The following is a 17,633-nucleotide window of genomic DNA, read 5'->3' as shown; positions in this document are numbered from 1 at the left end:
GAAAGAACCTCCTCTGATCAGCTCATAGGGAGAGAAAGAGAACAAGGCACCGGTTTCCTTCTCTCCCGAAATATTTAAGCACAGCACAACCTTCCCAACTGACCCATTTTATAATGTAAACCACATCTCCAGACAGCGTGAGAATTAATAGCATTTCAATTAAAACAAAACTGTGTTTTTAATCAAACCAAATTACTTCCCGTGAGCATTACACACTATTTGTAGTACACTGAGGTTATAGCCTCTGAGTTCAGGAGATCTCACACTCGATACAACTTCTGCACAAACATGGGCTTCTTGTAAACCACGCCGCTTTACGCTGGCTAAGGAGAAAAAACTAGCAGAACGACAGAAAGGAGGTTTCAGTTGCAAGACTTTTCTGCCATACAAAAAGGAATAGAAGTGCAGGTTAAATGGAGTTCACAGGAACCTAATCTTTAATTAATCTTTGAAATAAACGCCTGACCTCACACATACTTTACAGTTAAAACTCAACATTCCTGAAGGGAGCTTTGCTGCCTAATCCAACAAGCTTCCCCCCACCTTTTTTTATTTTTAACTAAATGCACAATCTTGCATAAGTTCATTCTCTCAAATCATGGAACAAACAGGAATTATTCAAAAGGTTTACTTCAAAAGACATGCCTTAAAAGAACCACAGTGTAGTGTGTTGTGCTGAGCATCTGGCACAATACAGTTTCAATCGTAAAATATACTTAGCTAATGGCAATCTTGAATGTTTACTACTTTTTAAGAAGAGCTGCAACGCTGAACCGTCCTGAGATACCTTCAGAGGAGAGAGGTCTCCAAACCACAGCCCCAACCACACAACTGTGCTGAAAAAGCTCAGATCCCTCTTAGTTCCGGACCTTCTTAACAACGTCCCTGCTCCTACCTGTCTGCTGAGCTCTCACTAGAGTTTCAGTGAATTCAGGGTGTTCCTCTGCCCACAACAGCTGGTTGAAAGGGACACGGAACCCCTTGCTTCATTCAGCTTTGCAGGTAATTTTTAACACTTGCTTCAGACCAATATTTGAAGGATACAACAAGATATCCTCTCTGTAAAGAAGAAAGTAATTTTGTACACTGCTTTAGCCCACAATCTATCATCCCCTAAATTACACATAAACTAAGTTTGATGAACCAATCCTGGCTTTAAACGATTTGTTCAAAGGCCCTCATAGGTGGAATAATAAAGCATATGGGAAGGGGCAGAGGGGAGTCAGGGGTAATCACTACCTTCTACTCAAACATGAAGAAAGTAGTAGGAAAAAAATTAACTTTCAAAGTATAAATTCATGATAAAAGTGCAAACTAGCTTTAATTGAAATTATAGACAAAAGTAATGAAAGAGCTCTCAGCGGGCTGTGCTGTGTGCTGCCCTGCCTTCAGACCATGGGAAAAACTGAATTAAAGATCTGACAGCAGACAAGAAACTCTCAAAAGCTGAGTAGACAGTTATTTAGTACGACAGAAACAAAACACGCACGCACGTGCACACACTCTCTCCCTTACTCTATACGCATGCAGGTAGCTAGTTGAGATTTGAGTTTTGCTGCCTCTCGTTTCCAGGACCCATTTGTTGCCCTATTTCTGTGTGGTTAAATGTCTTCTGCAGAGAATTCTGCAAGCTAGAGATTTTGACCACATGTTTAAGATGTAAGCACTTTCATGCTTGCGCATGCTTTCCCCTCACACCCTCCAAGCTAACGTCATTTTTTCCCCCACCTTGTTTTCCGGAATAATCCAGTCATTTGACTATTTTCCTTTAATGCTCTCTATTGCTGTAAACACCTTCCCCATGAACTCGACAACGGTAAGACTGCTGGTGCACAGAGTGGCACACCTTGTCACTTCACTTTCCCCGTCTCCTGGCACCTCCGACCCTACTCTTTTAATATATGGTTGGAAAATGTGCTCAGTCTACATTTTAATCTAAAGCAGGTCCTGGTTCATAATCCTTCTACAGACACCAGAAATACAAAGACAACCTCTGCGTACGTCTTGGGTCAGAAATGCAGCCCGGTCTTCCATACAGGGATAGGTGGCTCAATTAGAACAAGGCAAAGGTAAGAGATTGTGTAAGACCAGGAACATTGCCAGATCAGCAGGTCCTTAATGAGGAGCAGGACAGCTTTAATAGACAAGTCAGCAATAGATGGCCACACAGGCAGGTTTTGAATAGCACCTTGGCAGCACTGGGACTTTGAGCAACTTCAGAGAGGTCTCTGCTTGCAGCTCCTGCTAAGACAGCACCTGGACTCCCCGACAGAACACAAGGCAAGAAGCCTTCCGTGGCAACCCAGACCTGTATTTGGCCACCATCTGGAGCACAGCACACCTCTACCTGTCAATTCTCTACAATGTATGAAGAGCAGAGCATCTCCTCCCACCACAAGACAGAAAGTTTGCTGCTTTCTTGCTCTTGGTTCTAGCACTTCAATTGCGCACGTTTTTACTGAGACACTCAGGAAGAAACATTTTCACAACTATTTATTCTGGCCAAAGGTGTAATGTGTATCATATCTTAGTAAGACACAAGGAAACAGAATTCTGAGGACTCTGAAAAAAATATTTTGCCAAGCTAGTCCATTTATTAAGCCTCTATCAACTAGGTTTGGATTACGAGGAGAAAAAAGGAAACACTGAACAACGTACAAAATAAATATTGAAAATAACAACCTTTCCTTCATATGGATAAAGTTTTTTGGGGAGTCAAAGGTTAGAAAATATATTCTAGTTGGAAGAACATGCCTCAGGTTTCTTAGAAAAATTTTCCTAGAGAAACAGATTATCTTAAACAATTTTCGTACAGCACTACATTTAGAAAGTGAACCATATGCCAAAGGGAAAAAACGTAAGTGAGAAAAGGTTTATATTTACATCCAGGACAAACAATATATAGCATTAGCTGGACATACACTTTACATTTAAAGTTTATACCATTAGTGTGGGTGAGCTACTGACCTGGAGAGCTCTGAAATGGGTAGGAGGAGGCCAAAATCAATTAAAAGAGATTTGGGACGGCTGCTCGAGGGATCAGGAACACAAGTTGTCTTCTCCTCTATCCCTCCAGTGGCAACCAGAAATAAGGAAATTGATAGGAGGAGGCAACAGGTCAACTCATGGCTCCAGGACTAGTGTTATCAGCAGGGCTTTGGGGTTTTTTTGAGCATAGGTGGCTATAGGAGACACCTGGCCTGCCAGTGGCAGGTGGGATACATCTGTCCCAGAGGGGGAAAAGAATTTTGGGGCAGGAGTTAGCAGGGCTCATTGACAGGTCTTTAAACTAGATATGAGGGGGGAAGGGGAGATAATTGGGCCTGTCAGGATTAAACCTAAGGGAAGCATGCCAGGGCTTGAAGGATGCTGCGTTAGTGAGGATTCTCACTCTGTCATTTCATTTGAGAAAAGGGATAGACATTTAGAAATTTCTGCTTGTGAACAATGGGAAAACCCTGTCCCAGAGGGGGAGAAGGGTACTAGGCCAGGAGTTAACAAAGCTCATGGACAGAGCTTTAAACTAGAAGTGAAGGGGGAAGGGGATAAAACCGGGCCTGCTAGTAATGAGCCTGAGGGTAAAGGGCCAAGGATGGGGGTGAAATCAATAGCCCAGGTCAAGTGCATCTACGCTAATGCACGTAGCATGGGCAACAAACAGGAGGAGCTGGAAGCCACTGTGCAGCAGGACAGCCATGATGTAGTCGCCATCACGGAAACGTGGTGGGACCACGGTCACAACTGGAACGCTGTGGTGGATGGCTACAAGCTCTTCAGGAGGAATAGGCAAGGAAGGAGATGGGGTGTGTGGCTCTGTACATTAGGGAGTGTTTTGACTGTACAGAACTAAACTCCAGCGACGATGAAGTTGAGTGTTTATGGGTAAGGGTGAAAGGGAAGGCTAACAAGGGTGATTTTGTGCTGGGAGTCTGCTACAGACCACCCAACCAGGGTGAGCAGGTCGATGAAGTATTCTATAAGCGGCTGGCTGTGCAGTTTCTCACAAAGTTACACTACTGCAGGCTCTAGGTGGACAACTGAACTGTAGACACCTTAGTTCTATCAGCCAGTACAGAAACTGTCTGACAGCACTGGTTTTGACAGATATCATTTTAATAGTGCACATTTCCTTCAAGGCAAGTATTTATATGAATGGACAGAGCTTTGCTCTCAGCCTCTCCATTCTTGTTGGAATAAGACCCACCATCTCCTTACTGAGTTCTAGTTCAGTTTCAACGGCACGGACAGCATCTGGGTACTTCTCACAATAGTCTACCAGAAACCTGTAATATTCCAATGATGTCTGCATATTTTCCAGTTGCTTTTTGCTATCCGAAGTAATAAGCTTGCCATACAGTCGTGCAATATGAAATTTAGCCACCATTGCAGGGCGCAGAACATCTTCCTCAAGCTGTTCAGGAAACACCCTATCTGGGTTCCTCAAAGAGTCTAAGAAGAGTTCATAATACTTGATGGCTAACTGAGCCAGAGAATTAATTTTTTTAATTGTGTGGGAGTCTAGCTCCTCTAACCTGTTACCGATAGCTATCTTTAAATCCATCATCTCATAATAGGTGTCAGCTAGTTCAAACTGAAGCTGCCTACTAATCAACAGATAGTACTGAGGGTTCAAGTCTACATATATAGACTCCAGCATGTCTAGTCTGCGCTTGTGCATTTTGCAACGTCTCTCATAGTCTTCTTCAAAGAAAGCAAGTACCTTAAACAAAGCACTGTGATCCTGAACAATTTCAATATGGTCAGTAACGTAACCATCAACCTGAAAGAACTCTTTTGCTTCCAGAACATAGTTCTGACCAACTAGGAAGATTTCTCTGGCTTCTTGAAAATCTAAAGGATATACACTGCTCACTTTCTCTTCCATGGCTAAAACAGAGTCACATATATCACTTGTCCCAAAAAGGACAGCTTTTTTCCTGCCCTTCTCTTTTTCATCTTCTTCTTTTTTCCTTTGGGCTTTGAGTTCCAACTGTCTGTCTGGATCCAGCTCTCCTATGTTATCCTGAAATGACAAAGCATACTAATTAAAAATGCACATGGCTTACAAAGAGTGTCTTAACACCAAATCGTTTTATTTTTTAATTACCTTTGAAATACAAACTAGTTAGCAACAAGACAGAAGACACATTGTCATATTAGACCTTATATCCACAAAAAAATCATGTAAATTCCAGCCTCAATTGTGTAAAAACATAAGACTAAGACAATTTATTGTCCCTGCCCTGTGTGACAATATAGCCAAAACAATACATGTAAAGGCAAAGGCCCTGCTTCTCCAAAGCATTTCAGTAAATGCTGTTTTAAACATTCGAATGAATGATTAAATGAATACCTGAACGAATCAAAGGCTTGAACAAATGAGAACATCAGCACACAAAACTGTTGCATATTTAGATGCTCTTACTAGCAGTTAAGTAAGGAGTAATCTGCCAAATCAATCCCAAAAAAATGCAGCAGAGAGAAAATGTGTGGAGCTGCTATACAAGCAGTGGACTGATCACACTACAGAGCTGATCTCCTACCCCTGCTTATTTCTAAATTCTGCATTAAAGTCAAAGTCTACTATGAAACACCTGCTACATTGTAAGCATTTATTCTATTATTCATTGGGCAATTTTTTATCACTTGCTACCAACTATGAATTGATTCCTGTCCCAAACACCAAAATAGACTTTGATTTTAAACAATGGCAGCTACAGAACAGATTTTTGGTTACCTCAAGCAATTTCCGAGTGCTTTGCAGAAGATTCAGGCAATACTTAATCCAGCACCTTGCAATTTCAGCTTTTCTCTGTCGAAGGTCCTGTTGGTCTTGCTCCGTTTCATCTATTGAATGGACACAAACACAAACCTTAAGTGAAGTCAAGCACTCCAACAAGAACCTCAAACATTACATCCAAAGAATACATTACTTGCATTTAATTCACTTTTCCTCCTTTTCAGACAGCAACATGTTTTCCATGTTAGTTTATATAATAATTCTGTAAACTGTCACTCTGGTAGAAAATCATATAGACTAACATGGATTTGTTATGCATGAGTTCTTCCAAAAAAATAGATCATAATGTAGGTTTAGAAAGATTTTTGATCTTGGAGGTGTTTTACTGGAAAAATATTTTCAAATCTTTTTGTAGTAAGAACAAGAAATCAGGACAATTTGTTTTCTGAGATTCACCAAAGAGAACTCATTTCCCAGCCTCTAGGCAAAAGGCAGGGAGTCAGCTGAACAAGGAGGGGACAAAAGAATTCTTGTTCACAAAATAAGAAGCCAACTTCAGGATCAGATCTACTGTGTTCATTATGTTCTATTGGAGCCAATCAAGTTATTCCTATTAAGGAAATAAGAGTTGTTACTAATCTGAGAAAAGACTCCTTTACTAAGTATCTCTGTTTCTTTATATTCTGATTAAACATGACAAAATGAACGTGCTTGAGAGTGGCCAGTGCTGACTGTGTATTAGTCTTTCTGTAAGTTAGAACTTTCTGCATAATGATCTTCAGAAGTCCACAGCCCAGCCCTCCGTATCATGAAAAGGAAGGGAAATAGGATAAACATTTACTCCATTGAAACGAACACAAATATCACTACTCCTGTTTGGTGTCAGAGGAAGTCAAAACAGAAGCTAGTTGACCAAAAGTCACACACACACAAAAAAAAGAAATCTATAAACAGAAGCTAGTTGACCAAAAGTCACACACAAAAAAAAGAAATCTATAGAGTACAACTAAAATTAGGACTCTTATCTACTGCTTCCAGTCTTGCACCTGATTTTGAGACCATAACTGACTGTATGTTTCTACACACCTACCAAAAACATAACCTCAATTTTTTTGGCTTAAGTAACAAATTGCTTAAAAGCAATTCATATACCGTCACTGACAGACCATAACTGACTGTATATTTCTACACACCTACCGAAAACATAACCTCATTTTTTTTGGCTTAAGTACCAAATTGCTTAAAAGCAATTAATGTACTGTCACTGAAATTTGATTAAATAAAACTCAGTTGTGTCTATTCAGGTTATATTTTAACCTGAAATAACATCAGTGATTAAAGAACTTGTGTGTTCTGAACAGCTCAAACCATTAAAAGTTAACCAATATATTCACTGTTCAAAGTCAGAGTTATGAACTCACACAGGGGCTACCCTGAGTACTTGCTCACTCTCGACAAGTTAAAGCTCAATTGATTTGAAGCTTTCAGTTGCCCAAGACACAGAATGTAAAAGGCTGTGCTGTAGATAAGCAAAGACTAAGCCTAAACCAAATAATTTATGTTGAGCACTGACACTATCACCTAACTCCAAGTCCTTAAAATTGGGGTTAGTTCTCTAAAAGTTTCTTTTATTGGTCTTTGCACTGAACCACAAGGTTGTTCCTTTGCATCAATACCCAAAACAAGAAGGAGGGGAGCTACAACTCCAAAATACCTGTTAATGGGGCTGCACTATCCAGCAACAAAAGACAATGCAAGTAACTTCTGGATTCAGGGTTTTTAATTTGATTAAATAAAACTCAGTTGTGTCTATTCAGGTTATATTTTAACCTGAAATAACATCAGTGATTAAAGAACTTGTGTGTTCTGAACAGCTCAAACCATTAAAAGTTAACCAATATATTCACTGTTCAAAGTCAGAGTTATGAACTCACACAGGGGCTACCCTGAGTACTTGCTCACTCTCTACGAGTTAAAGCTCAATTGATTTGAAGCTTTCAGTTGCCCAAGACACGGAATGTAAAAGGCTGTGCTATAGATAAGCAAAGACTAAACCAGATGATTTATGTTGAGCACTGACACTATCGTCTAACTCCAAGTCCTTAAAATTGTGGTTAGTTCTCTAAAAGTTTCCTTTATTGATCTTTGTGTTGATTTGAAGCTTTCAGTTGCCCAAGACACAGAATGTAAAAGGCTGTGCTGTAGATAAGCAAAGACTAAGCCTAAACCAAATAATTTATGTTGAGCACTGACACTATCACCTAACTCCAAGTCCTTAAAATTGGGGTTAGTTCTCTAAAAGTTTCTTTTATTGGTCTTTGCACTGAACCACAAGGTTGTTCCTTTGCATCAATACCCAAAACAAGAAGGAGGGGAGCTACAACTCCAAAATACCTGTTAATGGGGCTGCACTATCCAGCAACAAAAGACAATGCAAGTAACTTCTGGATTCAGGGTTTTTAAGAGCTGCAGTTTCCTTCCCTCTTTTAAAACTATTCCCTGGAAGCACCTGGTTTGGTTCATTGAATCATTGCCCTCTGATCATGGAGAAGCTGCATTTTAAGCACATGTCCAAGGATCAGTGGGTGAACAGAGACGTTGCCACTACTGAAACAGATACTGTTTTAAATTTCACTTTCATTCTGGTATGCTTTCTCAGACACCAGCAAGCAGCACTACAGTTTGTCTTCAGAGGGTTTACTCATAGCCAGTTGTAAACTGTAGTAGCAGCTCTTCAGAAACATTCCGCTTTACCAGGTTAAATTTTGTACCCACTGCCAGACTTCACTTCTAACATTACATACGAATGATGCTTAATTCACAGTGTTTTATTCAAAACTTTTGTATGAACTTACTGTCTTTTCAGACAAACTTTTCAGAACTTACTGTCTTCAGCAGATGGCACTTGTTCAGCTTGGCTGAAGATGACACTGGCTGCTGCTAAGCAGTGACGGGCCTCCATAAAGCATTGCTGGGAGAAACACAAACAGCAGCATTTAACACTGGTTTTAACAGCTCAAGTGCTGGTCTCAGCTTGGCCAAACCCCTCACCTCACACAGTAAAGATACATGAACAGAAAGGAAAAGACACAACTGAAGCTCTGGAGCGTGTTCCCCTGGACACTGGAAGAAAAGACACAATTTTTCCACGTTGACTACCAAATACAGTATTTTCTAACCAACCATTTTCTCTCTACCACAGCCACAATAGCAAGCCTTGCTTTTAATATTAGATACATGCATTGTGAACATTTTCACCGTTCTGATCTATTCTCGCTTCCTCGCGGTAACGGAAGTGATGTCTTGTGGTAAAGATTGTATCACGGGCTGTTAGAGTGAGTTGGACACACAACATAACATTGTGAGTCAGATTTAGATTCCTTTACTCACATTTAGCAGTGCATTGTTTAATGATTACAGCTATCAATGCATCAAAAAGATGTGGAAATTACAAGTTACTATTGAAATTAGCATTAACTGGCTTAGGTACGGCAGAAGTCTTTTAAGCATCAGAACAGAGCATCTGAAGAGTCTGGAATATAGAAATTTCTAAATAAAGCTGAAGCATTTCCTAACACAGTAGATTATTTTGCGTTGACACATGCGTGGAAGCAAACATCTTATATATTCACTTTAATGTTCACACAGGCTCAAACAAGTCTGAAGCACATGCTAAGGTTCAAAGGACATTAATTCACAGGAAACATACATGTGCAATACCTTGGCCCTAAGGTATTTGTTTTTACCCTAAGGTTTTTGTTTTTAAACTCTTTATTATCAGAGAACAATACAATTATAAGAAACTATTTTAAATTAAGTGATTATAACCTTAAAATGTTACTTACGGTCATCATGTCACATCACTGCTGATACTTCATGAACTATAAAGCTTTTCTAATGTCTACACACCTGCTCATTTCTCCCATTGCCATCCCAACACCACAGGAAAAACACTATGTCCTCATCAGAAAATACTCATAGATGTTTCATGTCAGAACTTGTGGTCTTATAGAAGCACATTTTTAATTTGACATGGAGCCCTGTCTCAAACAGCTGTTTAAACAATTGTCTTACTTGACAGTTATATTTAGGATATAATTACAGCAGAAAAAGGTGAAGTGTGTTACCTTAGAGAGATAGTACTGTGACAAAGTGGCAGCATTGAGTGCCCATTCTACCGGGTTGTAGCCACAATACTCAAGCTGTCGTTTAAGAGTAGTATGGCAATACTGAGCAGCCTTCTCAATCATCTCCAGGTGCTGGTAGACTTGTGCCAGGTAATACAGAGTATGTGTATAGGCTTTCTCAAATCTGGAAAAAAAAACAATTTTGGTTTTTTTTTTTCCTCCCTAAATACATAAATTCCAGAAGTATTCATAATCTAGGTATGCTGCTAAGCACCTACCTTTTGGATCTTTCTTGGTCTGTGAGTTTTTCTTCTTCTGCCATGAAATGTTCACTGGGGTCCAGGGGAGGATTTCCATCCTGCAAGAGTATGTGATATATTCAGCCAAAGACATTTCTCTAGTTTTGTAACATAGTGCTCCCTCTTCTGGCTGCAGAAGATTTACCATTTTTCAATCCCAAATTCAACAAAACTTCATATAATGCATCTACATCTATCTCAGTGTCCCACCTCTGGAGCAATTCCACAAACCTCAGAAGATTTGGATGAAAGCCACAATCCCACACAGAATTATAAGTTTTTTAGCTTCTCAAAGACTTCTGTTTTCATACTTTAAATTAATGCCTGCTGCCTGCACCAGAAATATTCTTTGTATTTCATCTGTTGGTTTGTGGTTGTTCTCGCACAGTAAAAAAAAAATAATAAATCCACCAGTTCAGGAAAACGCCTCAATCATCAACAGTTTACCAAAGATTCCCAGATGGGAAGGCCTGATAGCCTAAAAAGGGACAATGTTAAGAAAAGTATATTCACAGTTTTATAATTTGCAAGTGATGAATGTTGACATGGCTGTACAAATTCTAAAGATCAAACATCACTGCAAGGAACTCAAGTCCTCCTTATAAACCATTAAACAGTTAGACAAGTTCTCCCATACCCTGTGGGGGTTTTTTTGGGGGGGGTGGTTGGGATTTTTTGTTAATTCTTTGCAGATTATGTCAAATACATTTCAGTATCTTCAGAGAACATGACACAAGTCCAATAAAGTTACCACAAAACCAGTCTTCTGTTGCAGCTAATTAAAAAAAAAATAATCTTTAGGCATAGCTATGTTTGACATGTTCTGTAATGCCCTGAATTCTAAGTGGCAAATAAAAAAAAGTCAAGCAAAAAAGCGTGACGTGATCTGACGTGGGCTTAATGACAGTCATATATCTATATGCTAGTCAGGCAGCGAAGGCCCAGGAGGAACATTCACTAGTCACTACTAACAAAAAATAACTGTTTCAGAAAAGTCCACAGTGAAAATGTGAAGTATTTGGCAGCATTGTTTAACCCACTGAAAAATATGGTAGTACCAGTTCAATTTCACAATCACTGAAGCAACTGCCAGAATCTTTCAGAGATTATGTGGAAGCTAACAACATCACACCTGCCTGGGTATAATTACCAAAGTTGATCAGGAATTAATGAGAGAGAGGGTCTGTAGAGATATATAGTATCTCTAGTTAGACCAACTCATCCAGAGGGAATATGGCTGTAACCAGCCGATAAAGACTAACCCATCCTGAAATTTCCACAATAATTTGTGCTGTAAACCAATCCCTGCTCCCCAGGGGTCAGTTACTAGGTCTGGTCTTCAACATCTTCATCAACAACCTGGATGAGGGGACAGAGTGTACCCTCAGCAAGTTTGCTGACGACAGAAAACTGGGAGGGGTGGCTGACACACCAGAAGGCTGTGCTGCCATACAGCCAGACCTGGAGAGTTGGGCAGAGAGAAACCAGATGAAATTCAACAAGGGCAAGTGGTGGTTCCTGCTCCTCAGGAGGAATAACCCCCTGCACCAGGACAGGTTGGGGGTGACCTGCTGGAGAGCAGCTCTGAGGAAAAAGACCTGGAAGTCCCGGTGGGCAATAGGATGCCCATGAGCACACGGACACAAGCTGAAACACAGGAAGCTTTGCCAGAACGTGCAGAAAAACTTCTTTACCTTGAGGGTGCCAGAGACCAGAAGGCTGCCCAGAGAGGTGGTGGAGCCTCCTCCTCTGGAGACATTCAAACCCCACCTGGCCGCGTCCAGCTGAAGGCTACAAAGATGATCAAGGGAATGGAGCACCTCTCTTATGAGGAAAGGCTGAGACACTTGGGTCTGTTTGGCCTGGAGAAGAGATGACTGGGGGGGGGCCTCACCAACACTTATAAATATCTAAAGGGCAAGTGTCACGAGGATGAGGTCAGGCTCTTCTCAGTGGCGCTCAGTGACAGGACAAGGGGCAATGGACACAAGCTGAAACACAGGAAGCTTTGCCTGAATGTGCAGAAAAACTTCTTTACCTTGAGGGTGCCAGAGACCAGAAGGCTGCCCAGAGAGGTGGTGGAGCCTCCTCCTCTGGAGACATTCAAACCCCACCTGGCCGCGTTCCTGCCCAACCTGCTCTGGGTGGACCTGCTTTGGCAGGAGGGTTGGACTGGACAATCTCTGAAGGTCCCTTCCAACCCCTACAAGTCTGTGATTCTGTAATTCTGTGAAAACCTGAACTGTAATTCCATGAAACTAAGTCCTGTCCAACCTTTATAGCTGTCCTGAGACACAGATACTGTTCCTTTAAGGCCACAAATGTTTTTAGTTCGCTCACGAACTGTCCCTGAGGCAAGTCAGTGTAGGAACAGCTTTCCAAAGAGCTTAAAAATAGCACAAGGGAGTCTTTGTTGATACACAGAAGAATCCACAACTCAAAAGGTTGTTTAATATGCATGGGAGGTTTAGCTGTTTGTAAGATTGTCCCCTTGGCTATGGAACTGAACTACTTGCTTCCACCAAAACTGTGCACAGTCAGTGCAAACCATGCAAATATTACAGTTTTCTTTCCTTTTCCTACTAAAAATTGTGGGTTTACAGCATTTCCAATATAAGGTTAACAACAGTCTTAATTAAAAGCAAAATTCTACCTGGCTTCACCTCTGGAGTATCAATTCAAGCTTTCAAAGAGGCCCGTTACTTTTGAGCAAAATTATTTTCCTGAATAACCCCATTTTGAAATGAACACATGATCCTCTAGTTTGCCTCTTCTTACACTAGCAATACAAATCATATCACTTTTCAAAAGTATCAGACAGTATAAAGCGCAGAAACTTAAGTTCCACCATACATTTTTTTCAAAGATTACTAAAACTGTAAGTGGCACATGAGAGTGAGCCCTGCTGCAATATTAATAAATACAGTACCTCTTTCATGTATTGATTATACAAGGCTTCTGCAGATTCCAAGTAAGTTTGCGCAGTTTTAATTTCATCCCTTAGGGACCAGAGGATACCTAGATTGTTCTAAAGGTAAGCAGAAAAAAATAGTTATTTTCCCATTATATTCCATTTATATTACACATTTTCTCCAAATATTTTATGAGTCTTCATCCCTATACATATATATATGTTCTAATACAATGGATTTCAAAAAGCAAATATCGTGCCCAGCCGTTTTATCACAAGTTGTTCAAAAGGGAGGGTTTTCACACAGCAGCAAACACACACAAAAGTCACCTCACAAGCTGTAACGTTCTGTGTTTACTCTGGGAGGGTTTTCACACAGCAGCAAACACACACAAAAGTCACCTCACAAGCTGTAACGCTCTGTGTTTACTCTGCTAAATAAGAACTGGTGTGTTCAAATAATAAGCTTTTTCCATACAGTATGTTCTGCACCTGATTCATGCAGCTTTTATATCGTATACGAATATCATAAAAAGAACCAAGGAAGAAGAAATTTGTCATCATGACTGTAGAAAAATTTGACAGGAAAAAGATATAAGGAATGAATGCTTGTATGTTTTCAACAATGAAAAGAGATTAAAAGAACCATTAAGATGCAAAAGCTACAGATTACCGCCTTCAAATCTAAATTACAGCAACATACACAGTAATGTTACTGCATCTGTGAACCCACCTTTTAAAAAAAGTGCCTCTAATTCTATCAATAAGATGAAGGCACTATACAAAGTCTGTGTCTGAAGTGCTAATTTAATTCCTAGATAATGTTGTTACAAAATCCAACATGACCAAAAAAAAAAACGTTCAAAAGACTTAAAATGTGCAGTTGTGTGCCAGCCCCTGTTCCTTTCAATTCCATTTATTTTATTATAAGAAAGCACCACACAGCACGATGTTTACGAAGAGAAATACTTTGCCCACGGCCGAGCAGTGGAACAGACCAAATTTTATTAGACAGAAACTGATAAATATCCTTAAGCAGAAGCTTGGAAAATAGCAGCAGGGCTACAGAAACAGGCCCTGCAGGAAAAAGGAATGCTCCTTCTTTCAAAAACAGAAGTCAGTGCAGTGACAACGTGCTGGGTACGTCCTAGAACACGGACAAGTATGGCCACCTTTGACAATTACTGCTTTTATATCAGAAACGTTTTTCTGGAAAGTACCAGAATATTCCATTTTCTGAGCTGGAATAATAGTGGAAAGGTACCTGCAGAAAGTCGGTTGCCTGAAGAGATCGAGCCACGGTTATAACTCGACATAAGGCTGTTAAAAAGACCTGTGGGTACCCAAAGAGAGGCCACACACAAACATCCAGGCAACCGGCTGCAGTGAGTGCTGGAACCTTGCAACAGAGGATGGTGGAGACAACACCTGTGTTAGGTGTGAGCAGATCAACGACCTGCTTAACATGGTGGCTGAACTGAAGGAAGAGATGAAGAAACTAAGGTCTGTAAGGGAATGTGAAAGGGAGTTAAACACAGGCACACTGGAGATGAGCCCAAGGAGAGCCTCCAGCCTGCCACTGCACCTGAGGCGGATGACAACGATAATATCAGAAGGGTCTGTGGCAAGTGGCAGGATGACACATCAGGGTTGGAAGGATGGGGGGACAGCAGGGGTCTCCACCCTCCATACAGTAGCGAAGACATAAGGAGAAGAAACAGGTTGGCAACTACAAAAGAGACTAAACACAGTCAGGTGGGAAATAAGACTCGTTCCCCCCGAAGAGTGGCAGGACAATTAGCCCAGCTGAAGTGCATCTACACAAACGCACGCAGCATGGGCAACAAACAGGAGGAGCTGGAAGCCACTGTGCAGCAGGACAGCTACGATGTAGTTGCCATCAGGGAAATATGGTGGGATGAATCGAATGGCTGGAGTGCTACAATGGATGGCTACAAGGTCTTCAGAAGGAACAGGCAAGGAAGGAGAGGAGGAGGGGTGGCTGTCTATGTTAGGGAGGATTATCAGTGTGTGGAACTAACTGAGGGTAATGGTAGAGTTGAGTGCCTATGGGTAAGAATCAGGGGGAGGGCCAGCAAGGCTGATATTGTGGTGGGAGTCCTGCTGGGGCAGGTCCTGCTTGGCAAACCTGATCTCCTTCTACAATAAAGCGACCCGCTTGCTGGATGAAGGAAAGGCTGTGGATGTTGTGTACCTGCACTTTAGCAAGGCCTTCGATATGGCCACACCACCCCCCTGCAGCGCTACAGGGTGGGGGCAGAGTGGCTGGGGAGCTGCCGGGAAGAAAAGGACCTGGGGGTGTTGGTCAACTGTCAGCTGAACATGAGCCAGCAGTGTGCCCAGGTGGCCAAGAAGGCCAACAGCATCCTGGCCTGTGTCAGGAACAGTGTGATGAGTAGGACTCCTGAGGTGATCGTCCCCCTGGACTGGGCACTGGTGAGGCCTCACCTCAAGTGCTGTGTCCAGTTTTGGGCCCCTCGCTACAAGAAAGACATTGAGGGGCTGGAGTGAGTCCAGAGAAGGGCAACGAAGCTGGTGAGGGGTCTGGAGAGTAAGTCTTATGAGGAGAGGCTGAGGGAGCTGGGGGTGTTCAGCCTGGAGAAAAGGAGGCTGAGGGGAGACCTTATTGCTCTTTATAACTACCTGAAAGAAGGGTGTAGAGAGATGGTGGTTGGTCTCTTCTCCCAAGTTACAGGTGATGGGACAAGAGGAAATGGCCTCAAGTTACACCAGGGGAGGTTCAGGTTGGATGTCAGGAAAAATTTCTCTCACAGAAAGGGCTCAAGCCTTCGAATGGGCTGCCCAGAGAAGTGGCTGAGGCACCATCCCTGGAGATATTCAAAAGACGAGTTGACACAGTGCTCAGGGATATGGCTTAGTGTTGGTTGATGGTGGGTTTTGTTTGTTTTTATGGTTGGACTAGATGACCTTAAAGGTCCCTTCCAACCCAGGCGATTCTGTGATTCCAAGTTCCAGACAACTCAGCTAACTTACCCAATGTAAGACAAGTCACTGTATAACTAGTGCCCTTCCACACAAACACACAATGCCTTGACAGTTTTGCCATGTTTAACAAGGAAGTACTACTGAGCCTTTGCTAATTAGAGCAACCATTTTTGACAGAGACATCTAAATAACTGTTCTATTTCATTTAAAGTCTAGAGAGAGAGATCCAACTATACACCAGCTGCCACAATGGACTGGGTGAGCAAAGCCCTTTTGTGAATCTTTACATGGTAAGAACCAATTTTGTTAATGGTATTATTTTCTTCAGAATGAAAGAGGTGAATATTATTACTTCTAACCCCGTAAAACCATATTTGCCCATCTGGAATGAAATATAGTAGATTAAGAGATAACAGGCAAGGCTGAAAAGCAAACAAGTGACAACTTTTGAGGATACCACATAAATAAAAGCATCTCCCAGCTTTACTTTGACAACAAATGACAGTTAAGGAATGACAAGTAAGTTCTGGACACACTAAGGTCTTCTGCTAACTTATTCCTGCTCAGTTCTTACAAGTCCTGTCTCGGTCTATGCTTAAGAGCATCTTGCCTTGGCAACACCCCGTTTCTGTGAAGAGAACATGCTGTTAGATGCTCTGCACACCTAGAGGCATCACCAGCTGGCTTGGAAGAGAACAGCATCCCTCCACAGCCCTCACTGGTGAGTTATTTCTTCGAGTGCAAAGCAAGCACCAGCAGCCCTGATAATTAGTATCGTTATTATTATTATTAAACAAGCCTTACGCATCAGGGGTGCCACCAACCTCCCTCGCCCCGTTTGCAGTGACCACACAGCAGGCCCCACAGACACGGCGTGGTTTGGGCTGGACTGGCTGCTGTTTTACCTCAAACCAGGACAACCCCCATCACCTCACACCGCCCAAACACCGCCCCCCCCGGGTCCCTCAGACCCAAACACCCCCCCAGGCCCCTCAGAGCTCCCTCGGCCCGCACAGCCCCAGCCCCACCTGGGCCTGTATGTAGAGGGAGACGCAGTCCGGGGAGAGGCGGTGTGGCTCCAGCAGCTGCGTGCAGCGCTGCAGGTGCTCCTCGCCGGCCGACAGCTCCTCGGTGTCGGTGTGGTTGACGCCCAGCTCGTACTCCAGCACGGCCCGCCGCACGGCCAGCAGCCGCGCCTCGTCGCCTTCCTCGGCGGCGCTCAGCAGCTGCTTGACCTCCTGCAGCAGGGCGCGGGCGCTGTATTTAGAGCGGTAGGGCTCGGTCTCCGGGTCCTTGCGGGACTCCACGGTAGACAGAGTGCGGGCGGTGCGGAACTTCTCGCACACCGCGGCCCAGCTGCTGCCACCCGCCGCCATCTTCCCTCCTCCCACGGCCGCCCCGCGTCACGCGCGCCGCCACCTGACGCGCCGCCAGCCAATCAGCGCCGCGCTACGGGGGGAAGGCCCCGCCCCCTTCCTCCCCCTCCCGCCGTCATGGCGACAGTCGCCGCCTCAGGCTCCCCGCTCCCGCCGTTACCGATCCTGAGTGTTTTTCCCCCAAAGCCGCTATGGCGGGGATTGAGAGCAAAC

At 42.7% G+C, this 17,633-nt stretch overlaps 1 protein-coding gene across 1 annotated transcript; it reads right to left on the bottom strand.

Moving 5' to 3' along the window:
• Nucleotides 1-2,572: 2,572 nt before the first annotated feature.
• Nucleotides 2,573-17,455, bottom strand: KIF1BP (KIF1 binding protein). Its single transcript, XM_014940531.1, has 7 exons — nt 17,073-17,455; nt 13,096-13,194; nt 10,146-10,225; nt 9,868-10,051; nt 8,627-8,711; nt 5,738-5,847; nt 2,573-5,023 (listed from the first exon to the last, which is right to left on the bottom strand). Exons 1-7 carry the CDS (start codon nt 17,418-17,420, stop codon nt 4,145-4,147), a joined length of 1,785 nt encoding a protein of 594 aa, XP_014796017.1. The 5' UTR covers nt 17,421-17,455; the 3' UTR covers nt 2,573-4,144.
• Nucleotides 17,456-17,633: the final 178 nt, after the last annotated feature.

The sequence above is a fragment of the Calidris pugnax genome, unplaced genomic scaffold (genome assembly GCF_001431845.1).
Source record: "Calidris pugnax isolate Ruff unplaced genomic scaffold, ASM143184v1 scaffold39, whole genome shotgun sequence".
NCBI classification, from domain to species: domain Eukaryota; kingdom Metazoa; phylum Chordata; class Aves; order Charadriiformes; family Scolopacidae; genus Calidris; species Calidris pugnax.
This window is presented reverse-complemented; position numbering and strand designations above follow the sequence as displayed.

Bases quoted from the DNA above. Each gene is read 5' to 3' on its own strand.
- KIF1BP (XM_014940531.1), bottom strand. From the start codon at position 17,420: ATGGCGGCGGGTGGCAGCAGCTGGGCCGCGGTGTGCGAGAAGTTCCGC. The intron at 10,226-13,095 runs GTACTGTATTTA...ATACTCTTGCAG, and splicing joins ATAATCAATACATGAAAGAG to GATGGAAATCCTCCCCTGGA. The intron at 5,848-8,626 runs GTAAGTTCTGAA...TCCATTCAATAG, and splicing joins AGTGCCATCTGCTGAAGACA to ATGAAACGGAGCAAGACCAA.